The sequence below is a fragment of the Ornithorhynchus anatinus genome, chromosome 5 (genome assembly GCF_004115215.2).
Source record: "Ornithorhynchus anatinus isolate Pmale09 chromosome 5, mOrnAna1.pri.v4, whole genome shotgun sequence".
Taxonomy (NCBI): Eukaryota; Metazoa; Chordata; class Mammalia; order Monotremata; family Ornithorhynchidae; genus Ornithorhynchus; species Ornithorhynchus anatinus.
The window spans coordinates 67,225,696-67,237,966 of record NC_041732.1 but is presented as its reverse complement, the minus strand read 5'-3'; the positions used below and the strand labels follow the sequence as shown (position 1 = coordinate 67,237,966).

The window sequence follows — 12,271 nt, the reverse complement described above, 5'->3', positions numbered from 1 at the left end:
ATCTTTAGTCCTATAACAAAGGGGATTCAAGGCCTTGTACAGGAGGAGCCTCTCTTTATATTAATACATCTGGCCACTTCTCCATGGTTAACATTGTTTTTTCTGTACTTATCCCATTATTTCTTTCCCTGGGTGTTTGTACTTTAAGCCTGCTTGGAGTCAGAGACTTGAGGCTGATTCAATGTCCTTACATCTCTCCCCCATTGCTCAGGGTAGGTGTTTTCCCAAGGTCAGCACTCAACAAATGTCATCAGTAACCCTAGTGACAACCGTTATCTGTGATCCAAGGAAACACAGCAGTTGCCGCTCCTGGCTCTCGGAAAGAACTCTTGCTGTGGACAGAGCACGGGCACGGGAGTCAGAAGGAGCTGAATTCTAAACCCGGCTCCGCCATCTGTCTGCTGTGTGATCTGGGGTAAGTCATTCTACAACTCTGTGCCTGTTATCTCATCTGTAAAATGGGGATTAAGGTTGCGAACCCAATGTCTAACCCAACTACTCTGTATCTACCCCAGGACACAGTGCAGTGCCCGGCACATAGTAAGCGCTTTACAAATACCACAATTATTATTATGTTAATTCACTGGAGAATTATTATGTTAATTCACTTCGATGCACTTTTGGGCTCCCCGGAGGTTTACTCAAAGTGAGGAATAGGTGGGTCCCCAGCAGCCCACATATTAAATCCAAGCACCCGCTTCGATGGAGGTGGGTGATTTCAGACTCGCGCCCACGAGAAACCCAGCAGGGTGGTGCTGGCCTCTTCTTGGACGAAATCTTAACCACAAGCCCCGCTGCTCGCTCCCCGGAGAGAAGCCCAAGCGCCCACTAGGCACGGTGGGATTTAAAAAAAAAAAAAAAATCACGTGGCAGCTTTTGCCCGGACAAGACCCTGCGCTGCAATCACGTAGAGTCCGGCCAAGGCCAGGGCCCGTTGGCAGCCCTCTCCGCTTTTTCCATCCAGCTGGGACGGCAGGCTCCCTATCCAAACAGCCCTGGGCTGGCAAGCCCAGCGGAGGCTGAAAACAAAAGACCGATTCCCGAGCCGGAATCCCGGAGCTCCGGCGCCTGCGCACCCAGACAAGTGGCCAGGTGCTTCTGGGACAGAGCGGTCAGGTCCCGCCCTGGGGCCGTCTCGGCGATCCTGATTCAACCGCCCACAGGTATCTACCGGCAGGCCCGGGGGGACGCTTCCAGTCACACTTCCTTGGGTGGACGGCAAGGATCGGTGATGCCCCGTAACACTTACTCTTGCCCTCTCACAAGCCCATGGGCAACTGATGTCTCCATTCTTTCATTCATTCATTCAATAGTATTTATTGAGCGCTTACTATGTGCAGAGCACTGTACTAAGCGCTTGGAATGTACAGTTCGGCAACAGATAGAGACAATCCCCGCCCGTTGATGGGCTTACAGTCTAATTGGGGGAGACAGACGGACAAAAACAAGACAGCTTAATCACGATAAATAGAATCAAGGGGATGTACACCTCATTAACAAAATAAATAGGGTCATAAAAATATATACAAATGAGCACAGTGCTGAGGGAAGGGGGAGAGGGGGAGGAGCAGAGGGGAAGCGGGGGAAAGGGGGCTTAGCTGAGGGGAGGTAAAGGGGGAGCAGAGAGGGAGCAGAGGGAGCAGAGGGAAAAGGGGACGCTCAGTCTGGGAAGGCCTCTTGGAGGAGGCGAGCTCTCAGTAGGGCTTTGAAGAGGGGAAGAGAGTTAGTTTGGAGGAGGTGAGGAGGGAGGGCGTTCCGGGACCGTGGGAGGACGTGGCCCGGGGGTCGACGGCGGGATAGGTGAGAACGGGGGGCGGTGAGGAGGTGGGCGGCAGAGGAGCGGAGCGTGCGGGGTGGGCGGTAGAAAGAGAGAAGGGAGGTGACATAGGAGGGGGCAAGGTGATGGAGAGTCTTGAAGCCCTGAGTGAGAAGTTTTTGTTTCATGCGGAGGTTGATAGACAACCACTGGAGGTTTTTAAGAAGGGGAGTGACACGCACAGAGCATTTCTGTAGGAAGATGATCCGGGCAGTAGAATGAAGAATAGACTGGAGCGGGGAGAGAGAGGAGGAAGAGAGACCAGAGAGAAGGCTGACACAATAATCCAGTCGGGATATTACGAGAGCTTGTACCAGTAAGATAGCTGTTTGGATGGAGAGGAAAGGGCGGATCTTGGCGATATTGTAAAGGTGAGACCAGCAGGCGTTGGTGATGGATTGGATGTGGGGGGTGAATGAGAGATCTGAGTCAAGGATGAGAGCTGGGAATCAGGGCAGGGATGCGGGGTTGGGTGGGTGGGTGGGGTTTTAGGGTGACAAACGAGCCCCCACGTCATCACCAGATAGCAGAAGGGATGGCTGGGCGTGCCAGGGTAGAGGTGACGGGCTCCAGAGGAGAAATTGATCTCACACTGGGCTAGTTTTCGTCAATTGTGTGCTCATCACCTGATGAAAGTTTAAAATAAACCCGAAGCTGCATTTTTTCCAGAAGGCCTCTCTCTAAAGGGAGCCGGAGGAATTCCAGCCTGAATCCAGAAATGCTTTCCTGCCCTGGTTTCTGAATTAGTACAAACTGGGTGGTACTGCCTTAGAATTCCAGCTTGAGAAGGGAAAGGAGCATGAAGAAGTCCTGAGAAAAGGTTGCTGGGTAGGGATTGTCTCTATCTGTTGCCGAATTGTACTTTCCAAGCGCTTAGTACAGTGCTCTGCACACAGTAAGCGCTCAATAAATATGACTGAATGGAAGACCAAAGAAACCGAATCCAACCTTTTAGAAAGTAGCTTGGTACAGTGGATAGAGCACAGGCCTGGGAGTCAGAAGGACCTGGGTTGTAATCCCGGCTCCGCCCTCGTCTGCTGTGTGACCTTGGGCGAGTCACAACTTCTCTGTGCCTCAGTTACCTCATCAGTAAAATGGGGATTAAGACTATAAGCCCCATGTGCGATAGGGACCGTGTCCAACCTGGTTACCCTGTATCTCCCCCAGCGCTTAGAACAGTGCTTGACACACAGTGAGCGCTTAACAAATGCCATCATCACTCATTCATGCATTCATAATTGCCGGAGCCAGTGGGAACTTGGACAAAAACCAACAGGAACACTTAAGATGACTGTCACGAAGACCAAGCCGTAGAGGGCAGGGTCTGTGCTTACTGTACATCCCAACGCGTAATGGCTGGGAAGCCCAACCAAAACATCTGTTGACAACGATGACCAGTAAAGGATGCATAGTTTGCTCTCCCCACTCAGGTCCATACTTCACTCTGCCGCCTGGATCGTTTTTCTACAAAAACATTCAGTCCAGGTTTCCCCACCCCCTAAGAACTTCCAGTGGTTGCCCATCCACCTCTGCATCAAACAGAAACTCCTTGCCGTCGGCTTTAAAGCACTCAATCACCTTGCCTCCTCCTCCATTATCTCGTTGCTTTGCTACGACAACCCAGCCTGCACGCTGCGCTCCTCTGATGCCAAACTACTCGTTGGACCTTCAACTCACCTATCTCACCGCTGCCCTCTTGCCCAAATCCTGCCTCTGGCCTGGAACGCCCGCCCTCTTCATATCCAACGGACGATCACGCTCTCCACCTTCCAAGCCTTACTGAAAGCACATCTCTGCCAGAAGGCCTTCCCTGACGGAGACCTAATTTTTTTTTTCTCCCACTCCCTTCTGCATCATCCTTGAACTTGGATTTGCACCCTTTATTCACCCTTCCCTCAGGCCCAAAGCAGTTAGGTACATATTTGTAATTTATTTATATTGATCCCCCTCTACGCAGCTTGATGTGGGCAAGGAACGTGTCCAGAAATCCCGTTACACTGTACTCTCCCAAGTGTTTAGTACAGTGTTCTGCACACAGTTAAGTGCTCAAGAAATACTATTGACTGCTCAAGGGTCGGTGTGAAGGGCTAGATCTTGCATCTCCAGGCCCGGAGTCCTTCCCTGAAGTCAAAGGGGACAACAGAAACAAAATCTGGGTGAGATTTAAGAACCCAGGATGGTCTTTTCTCCTTCTTCAGAAAAAGGATGTGAGGATAGGTCCGAGAAGGGTTCTAGCCAGCATGGACAGCAAGACAGAAGCAGCCCTGGGGGCGGGGTTGGGAATGCAGACCTTGCGAGCGCTCTTCCACATGTGCTTCATGTACGCGTAGGTCACTTGCGGGTGAACCGTTGGCAACGGATGGTCCAGCTGTCGAGAAGGGTCAACTCCCAAGAGCAAGACCAGGGTTTTATGAGCGAGAGCCTAGAACACAGCGCAGAGGGTAGGTTAGAAAGGGTATTCCTTCTCCTCCCCCGACCTTCTTGCCCCTAGCTTTTCTGTTCAAATCAGTCTGCGCCCATGCCGAAGGAAGCAGTGTGGCCTCGTGGAAAGAGCGCAGGAAGCCACGAGACTCGGGTTCCCATCTCTGCCACCAGCCTGCTTGGGAATCTTGGGCAAGTCACTTAACCTCTCTGGGCTTCAGTTTTCCCATCTGTAAAATGGGGATAAGGTACCTGTAGCCCGTGGGCCCTGGGCGGGGCAGGGACTGTGTCCAATCTGATTATCTTTTCTCCACTCCGGCACTCGGCACAGTGCTTGGTACCTACTCGGGGCTTATTATTATTAGGGGGCTTAATAAATATCAGAAGTGTAATGATGGATATCCTCTCAGGATCGCACCTGGAGAGTTTCCAGTACTCTACCAGTCTTGACTACGGGACAGAGAGTCAAGCAGAGGCCTACCCATTCCATTCCTAGCTTGGGCAGTGGCTAGCGAGTGGAAGGCCCTCTGCTACATGTCAAATCTCACCCGTGCTGGGCAGCAGCGACATGGGGGGGAGAGTCGAGGGCGGAGACTCGATTTTACAACGCGGAAGGAGGTAATGGTAAACCACTTCTGTATTTTTACCAAGCAAACTCTACGGATCCACCACCAGAACGACCGCAGGTGGAGGTGGGGCGTTCTGGGAGAGACGCGTCCACGGTATCGCTACGGGTCGGAAACGGCTCGACGGCCTAAGACAGGGCGACGATGGATGCCATTCCCGGAGAAGGCGCAAATCACTCACCAGTCTGCCGCTCTTGCCACAAAGGCTGGCATACTTGAGCCAGGTTCTCATGTCTTCGTGCGGGTTGACGACCAGAGACCTGACCATGAGGATTCTCTGCCAGTCCTCGACAATCCGTTGGCAGCCCTGGGAGAGGCGAGGGATTTAGTCGGGTGTCTTGCCCCCATCCAGCCCATCCCTCCAAGCCCTCAAAAAAGGCTTCCCTGAATCAGGGACCTGAATTTTTTCCATCTGGGACAACGAGAGCTATTGTACTGCTGCAGAGCCCAACCCAGGAGCAGATCCCAAGGCGTGAGATCAAATTCCTCAGAGGTGGAGGTGGGTTTGGAACTCCGCTTGAAATCCCCACCAAACCAGGGCTCCTGAGTCATGGCGCTTCCTTCACAGAAACCCGCCCCGCTGAATAAAGCCACCTTGCCAAACCAGACGTCACCTTTTATTTTGAGGCTTGGGCCACTGTGTCCTTCCAACCCGAGATGAACAACAACATAGTGGGGAATGTTAGAAAACACGACAAAAAAAAGAACGGAGGGATTTTGGGGGTTTATTGCTCTCTCCCTACTCGCCCATTTCCTCCGGATGACGGAAGAACTTGGCCGGCACTAAGACAGACAATCACCGCTGGCTGTCAAGCCGGTGAAACAGGTGCTGTGAAAGAAGTGTCTCTGCAGGACATGCCCCAGTGGCTTAAACTACGGTGGACTGGGTCCAAGAGTCACAAGCCTCATCCACTGAGGCGAATCCAACTGCTCAATGTCTTTACCTTATATCACCGCAAAATCGCCCTCATCAGGAGCGGGGGAGAAGTTGTGGATCTCTAATTTGTATTCTTCATCATTTTACTCGTGGCATGCAAGCACCGGGGTGCACGCAAGTCAGTCAGGAAATACCAGCTCCAAGAAACCCATCCCCAAAGCCCAATAACTTTCCAGCCAACTATCCGGGGCATTTCATAATTACTAAGGAAACGCTATAAAGTGCCCGAGAACTGTACGTACCCTTTCTTCAGGACCAATACCAGCTATGTTCAGGGATGAGCCCCTCCCCGTTCTGCCCTTTTTCCTCTCCAGAGGAATGTGCTCTGAATTTCCCAGACAGGAATGCAGGTTGGAATCAAAAAGCTTTGTCGCGGTCTCCTGAAGGACCGAGAAAACGCAAGGCCTTCGCCGGGCCAACTGCTCAGAGATATGGGTGAGACTGGGGTGAGCGCCGTTGAAAGGACGAGCGCTTCCTGTGGCACGTGACGCCCCACCTCAGCGTGCTGGGTCCAACTGTTTCAGAAGCCTGCACAGGGTTTCTGGAGGGAAGACTGTACCTCCCTTCATCCCCCAGCCACGATGGACACTCACTACGCCTTCCTATCAAGTAACTTTTTCCCCACCTTCAAAGTCCCCCTAAAATCACACCTCCTCCCAGAGGTCTTCCCTGATTAGGCTCTCATTTCTCCTACTGCTCCTCCCTTCTGCACCTCCTATGCCTTTGAATCTGTACCCCTTAAGACCTTGATATTCGTCCAATCCCCAGTCCCACGGCACTTATGCACGTATCTTTAGCTTCTCTCATTCCCCTACCGCCACTTAAAAATCCATCGCCCCCTCCACACTGTAAGCTGCTTGTGGGAAGGGAACGTGTCTATCAAATCTACTGTACCGTGCTCTCCCACGTATCTAGTACGGTGCTCGGCCCACAGTAAGTGCTCGATAAATACCTTCGTTTGATCAATTAACAGGGAGTATTTTCTCCAAATAATTTTCCACTAGGTGTTGAGGTACCGAGCGTCGTGTCCTTTGGGATGGGATACGCTGCAGAGTACTACCAAAAAAACCAGTAATATATTGGAGTCCGGGGGAAGTCAAGTGATTCCTGCCAAGGAAGACTCTACGAATGGATGAGGAAACACCGAAGTCCGAGGCATTAAAACTGAAGGGTTGATAGATGGGAAAATCACGGTGTGCAGACGCGTGCGTGCCTGTGTGCGTATCTGAAGATGGCATCGCTGAGGGGGAAGCTCATTTAGAATGGGAGTGCCCTGAGGAACAGGGTAGGATCTAATTCCCACCTACATATTCTCTCCCAGTGCTTAGTACGGCATTTCAGAAATACTATTTTTCCTACTCCCCACTCCAGTCCATACTTGGCTCTGCTGCCCGGATCATTTTTCTATAGAAATGATCAGTCCACATAACCCCACTTCTCAAGAATCTCCAGTGGTTGCTCATCCACCTTCGCATCGAAAAGAAATTCTTTACCATCGGCTCTAGACTGTAAGCTTGTTATGGGGAGGGACGTGTCTTGTTACACTGTACTCTCCCAAGCACTTAATACAGTGCTCTGCCCACAATAAGTGCTTAATAAATAGGACTGACTTTAAAGCACTCAATCGCTTTGCTCCCTATCTCACCTTGCTACTCTCCTGCTACTATCCAGACTGCACACTTTGCTCCTCTAATGCCAACCTACTGACTGTATCTCGAGCTCATTCTACCTCGCCGCCGACCTCTCTCCCACGTGCTGCCTCTGGCTTGGAATGCCCTCCCTCTTCATATCCAACAGACCATCACTCTTCCCACCTTCAAAGCCTCATTGAAGGCACATTAGCATCAAGATATTCCTCAACTAGGCCCTCATTTCCTCTCCTCCCACTCTCTTTGCCCTTGCACTTGCATTTGAACCCATCGTTCACCTCTCCCTCGGGCCCACAGCACTTCTGTACATATCGTAACTTATTTACTTATATTAATGTCGGTCTCCCCCTCTAGACTTTAAGCTCACTGTGGGCAGGGAATGTGCCTACCAACTCTGTCATACTGAACTCTCCCAAATGCTTAGAAAAGTGCTTTGTACACAGTAAGGGCTCAATAAATTCAACTGACTGATTGATACTACCCATGAGCGCGCACGTGGCTGAAAAGGCCAATGCGGGATTCAGAATCTCAGCCACAGTGGGCACAAGGAAGGTTGTTTCTTGTTGTGCTGCTGTATATTTAATGTTTGCAGTGGCTGGCACTGTTTTCTCTTTTGCTTCCTTATCTCACTTTCCCTATGAAGTTGTTGCTCAAAGATAATCCCGCCTCCTTGATGGTACCGCGCTATGCAGGTCTGCCCTCGGCAATGGACTCCCAGTTTTCTGCTGGGGTGCATCACTGTCTGAGGCTCAGTTTATATTTTACTGATTACAGAAAGAAAGAGCACGGAGTTGGGCAGAGGCTATAAAAGGATTTTCCATATTTAGTGGTTATGACCATTAAACGGTTCTTCTTTGCCTCATTTCTCAGTCAATTCCTGTGGCTAGAGCATGGACTTGGGAGTCCAAAGGACCTGGATCCCAGATCTGCCACTTGTCTGCTGTGTGACCTTGGGCAACGTCTCTGTGCCTCAGTTATCCAATCTGTAAAATGGGGATTATGACGGTGAGATCCATGTGGAACAAGGACTGTGTCCAAATTTATTAGCTTATATCTCCCCAGTGCTTAGTACAGCGTCTGGCACACGGTAAGTACTTAAATACCATAAAAAAAGAAGTACCTCACCTGAGGATTATGTCCTGGGACGTTGCTATAACCCAGATCCCACACCCACAACTGCACATATCACAGACTCTTTCTCCCAGCTCTCCTTCCCACACACCCTCAGCGTGGCTCAGTGGAGAGAGCACGGGCTTTGGAGTCAGGGCTCATGAGTTCGAATCCCAGCTCTGCCACTTGTCGGCTGTGTGACTGTGGGCAAGTCACTTAACTTCTCTGTGACTCAGTTCCCTCGTCTGTAAAATGGGGATGAAGACTGTGAGCCCCACGTGGGACAACCTGATTCCCCTATGTCTACCCCAGCGCTTAGAACAATGCTCGGCACATAGTAAGCGCTTAACAAATACCAACATTATTATTATTATTATTATTACCCTCCCGGTGCTAGAAGAGGATCATCGGCCACTTGGGGTAAGACAATGGAGAATTATGGAATCCACGTGGGATCCGCGTTACCGCACAGCACACCACAGTGGGATCCCAGAGTGAGATTCCATGTAGGAGAGTCACCAGGAGAGAATGGAAAAAGGACACACTCCTATTTCCAAGTCCTCACAGGAGAGATGAAAGATCTTTCTGTTCCCTTTGGATATACACGAGGATAGGATGTTTCTGGAGGGAGGGGAGAAAGAGGCTAGGGAGAGATGTTGAAAGCAAGAGAAAGAGAGAGTGAGAGAAGAAGAGAGAAAGACAAGGGCTGTAAGGACCCATGCCCATCTGTTCCCTCGGGGGGCATGCGATCCCGAGCTTTCTGCGAGCCTCTCACCTGCAGCCTCTCCCACCAGATCTGGCGGATGATTTCCCGTCGCTCGGGGACAAGTTTATACTGGATAACCTCCTCCAGCTCCGATAGCATTTGGCAGGAAACCATTGCCTGCAGGAAACAAATCGCATTCCATCCTAATCACTGTACGATAGTTTCAGAATGCAGGATTAGCTTAAACCCACCCTTTGGAAGCCAGGTTATCTGTTGATCAGAGAAAGCTCAAGCGAGCTTCCGGGGACCTCCGAGCACCAAAAAACTCATTTTATTGAACTGAATCAAATGACTCCACTTCCTCTCCCAATCTCTCCTTGACCCCCTGCAATCTGGCTTCCAGTGGTTGTCCATGCACCTCCACATCAGTCAAATCTTCCTTACCGTTGGCTTTCATTTATTTATTGGCTTCTTTTATTTACATTAACGTCTGTTTTCTCCTCTAGACTGTAAGGTCACTGAGGGCAGGGAATGTGTCTACCAACTCTCTGGTACTGTACTCTCTCAAGCTCTGCACAAAACAAGCACTCAGTATACCACTGCTTGATTGGTTAAGGCACACATCCAGCTCTCTCCCTCCTACCTTACCTTGATGATCTCTTACTACAACCCAGCCCACACACCTTGCTCCTCTAACACTAACCATACTCACTGTACCTCAATCTCATCTATCTAGCTGACACCCCTCATACCCATCACCTCTCTCTGGCCTGGAACTCCCTCTTCCTTTATCCAATGGACTGCCACTCTCCTTAAAAGCCCCCCTAAAATCACTTCTCCTCCCAAAGACTGTCCCTCACCAAGCCCCCATCTCCCCTACTAGCCCTCCCTCCGTGTCACCTCTGCACTTGGATCTGAACTCCCTCTAAGCCCTTGATATCCACCCCACCCTCAGCCCCACAGCGCTTAAGTACATGTCCATAAACTCTGCCATTTTCCCTATCTATAATTTCTTTTAATGTCTGTCTCCCCCGTCTAGACTGTAAACTCCTTGTGGGCAGGAATCGTGTCAACCAACTCGGTTGTGTTGTACTCTCCCAAGTGCTTAGTTCAGTGCTCGGCCCACGGTAGGCATTCAATAAATAGCATAGACCGATTGAGTGAAACTTACCCCATACGCCCGACTGTAGCTCTCTCCCGCCATGGCAGTCAGCTCGGCATCCAATAAGTCTCTAGCTTTGTCTATGCACTGAGAGAGAGAGGGACAAAAAGGGGGACGGGGGGAGACCGAGAGACACAGTTACTGGGATCGAACTCTGGATCCAGGCAAGTCCTGATCAATTTTGGGCTCCTAAATTAGCTGCAGCAGAGAGCAGTGTGTGCCAATCCACACCCTACAGGGGAGAAGAGGCTTCACAGGGGTGACTTCACTCAAGAGGGAAAGAAATCATTTTCAGAGTGCTCTACTGTTCTCAAAAAAAATCAAAACCTTTGTCATTTAAAGCTCTTGTCAGCTTCCCTACTAGGTAGGTTCATTCTAGGATTCACAGAGGACTGGTACCTTGCTGGGAGTTTTATAGTGAGGTAAGAAGAGATATTTGAGGATTATTCAAAAAGAACACTTTCTTTGCAGAAAGTTGTCAGGGACAGCAAAACTGGGGGATTAAGGATTATAATCTGGAGTCTAGAGAGGCCTGGTACCCACCTGGATCCACCTGGGAAAGAGAGGACCCTCCAGTACACAGCAGCAGAAAGATGTTTCTATTCTTTGCTGCTAGGTTTCCTTCCCTGGACCTCCCCGGCCTTTCCTCATCAGTGCCTTTGAAAAATCCAGGGCCCGATTCTCTCTCTGCCCCGAGTCACATGTAGCTATGAGGCTGCAGCTTGGTCTGGCTCCTTCCCATTAATTTTAAAGCCTCTCATCTGTAGCTTTTCCTTTTTTAAATGGTTAAGGTTAATTACCAAGCTCTTTTCCCTTGTCCCTATTCAGATCGTTAACTTGTGCACCTCATCCAAGATGTGTCTGGGCCCTGACAGGGTTGATCATATTCCACCATTATCTACTTCTGCAAATCCGCACCGAATCCTGAAATGTGGTGCCGGCTCCTCCCAGAAAGTAATCCAAGTGAGAAACCCCCACACGGCTGATTTGGGACTGAGATCTGCTGCAGTGTAATACTGCCCATCCGACTGTTTCCTTCGCAAATCCCACTCTGAAGAAGAGCAGGCTCTCTCCCCACTGCATGGAAAAGCAGGGAAATGAAGATCCAAAGGAGGTTGGAAAGCAAATTCCAAACTAAATTATAAGGGTTGCATCTAGCCTACATTAGTTCTCTCGGAACAGGTGGCGTCACTTTGCATATCGGCAGGACCCAGTCTTGGCGGGGCCTCCTTGGGTAGGGCATAGTCCTGGGGGGGTCTCCTGTGGGCAGGGCATGGTTCTGAGAGCCTACTGGGACATATCTCTTGCACTAGGTCTAACATGTATGAACACCTGCCCCTAGGATGAATTCTACTTATGGGAACCAGGTGCAAAAAACTCCTAGTCCTTCGAGAAGAGGTATATCGCTCCTCTGAGAACCAAGGCGACTGAATTGAAGGCACTGAGGGAGAAGGAGATATTTCCTCCAGCTGATGACACAGTGCCTTCTGGCACTTTCGGTATTACTCCTCCACAGCCTAGGTAAAATCTGGTGAGGCAGTCCCATCAGGCAAATGGGAAATCAGAGGGGGAGGAGCAAAAAACAAGTATGAGACGTATCCCATCTCTCTCGCAAGAGATATCCAAGCTAAAAACAAAGGTCTATCAAATACATTAAAAATGGGAAGCGATTAAGGAATGACCGAAGCCCCCCAATCACGATGTAAAAGGAGATCCGAGAGGCTCAACGAATTCTTTGGCTCGGCTATTTCCTGAGAAAGACGCTGGGGAGGCTTCCGTAAGTGGATTGTTTTTCCAAGCGGTCAGGTTAGAGATAGATGATCGAATTGTGGTCGACACGTAGG

The 12,271-nt window shown here is 50.3% G+C and overlaps 1 protein-coding gene and 1 non-coding gene across 4 annotated transcripts in view; one reads left to right on the top strand and one right to left on the bottom strand.

Annotated features, from left to right (window-relative positions):
- The window catches only part of MTOR (mechanistic target of rapamycin kinase), a 135,428-nt gene that overhangs the window by 25,295 nt on the left and 97,862 nt on the right, over positions 1-12,271 (bottom strand). For all 3 annotated transcript variants that reach the window (XM_029064521.2, XM_029064522.2, XM_039912075.1), the window contains 4 exons: positions 10,437-10,514; positions 9,335-9,442; positions 5,045-5,170; positions 4,107-4,238 (listed from right to left, as the gene is read on the bottom strand). In XM_029064521.2, coding sequence (XP_028920354.1) covers positions 4,107-4,238; positions 5,045-5,170; positions 9,335-9,442; positions 10,437-10,514 — 444 coding nt within the window. The remainder of the gene's footprint in view (positions 1-4,106; positions 4,239-5,044; positions 5,171-9,334; positions 9,443-10,436; positions 10,515-12,271) is intronic.
- Positions 4,638-4,775, top strand: LOC114812334. Its single transcript, XR_003759990.1, has one exon. It is a non-coding gene; the product is annotated as a small nucleolar RNA SNORA7 (small nucleolar RNA).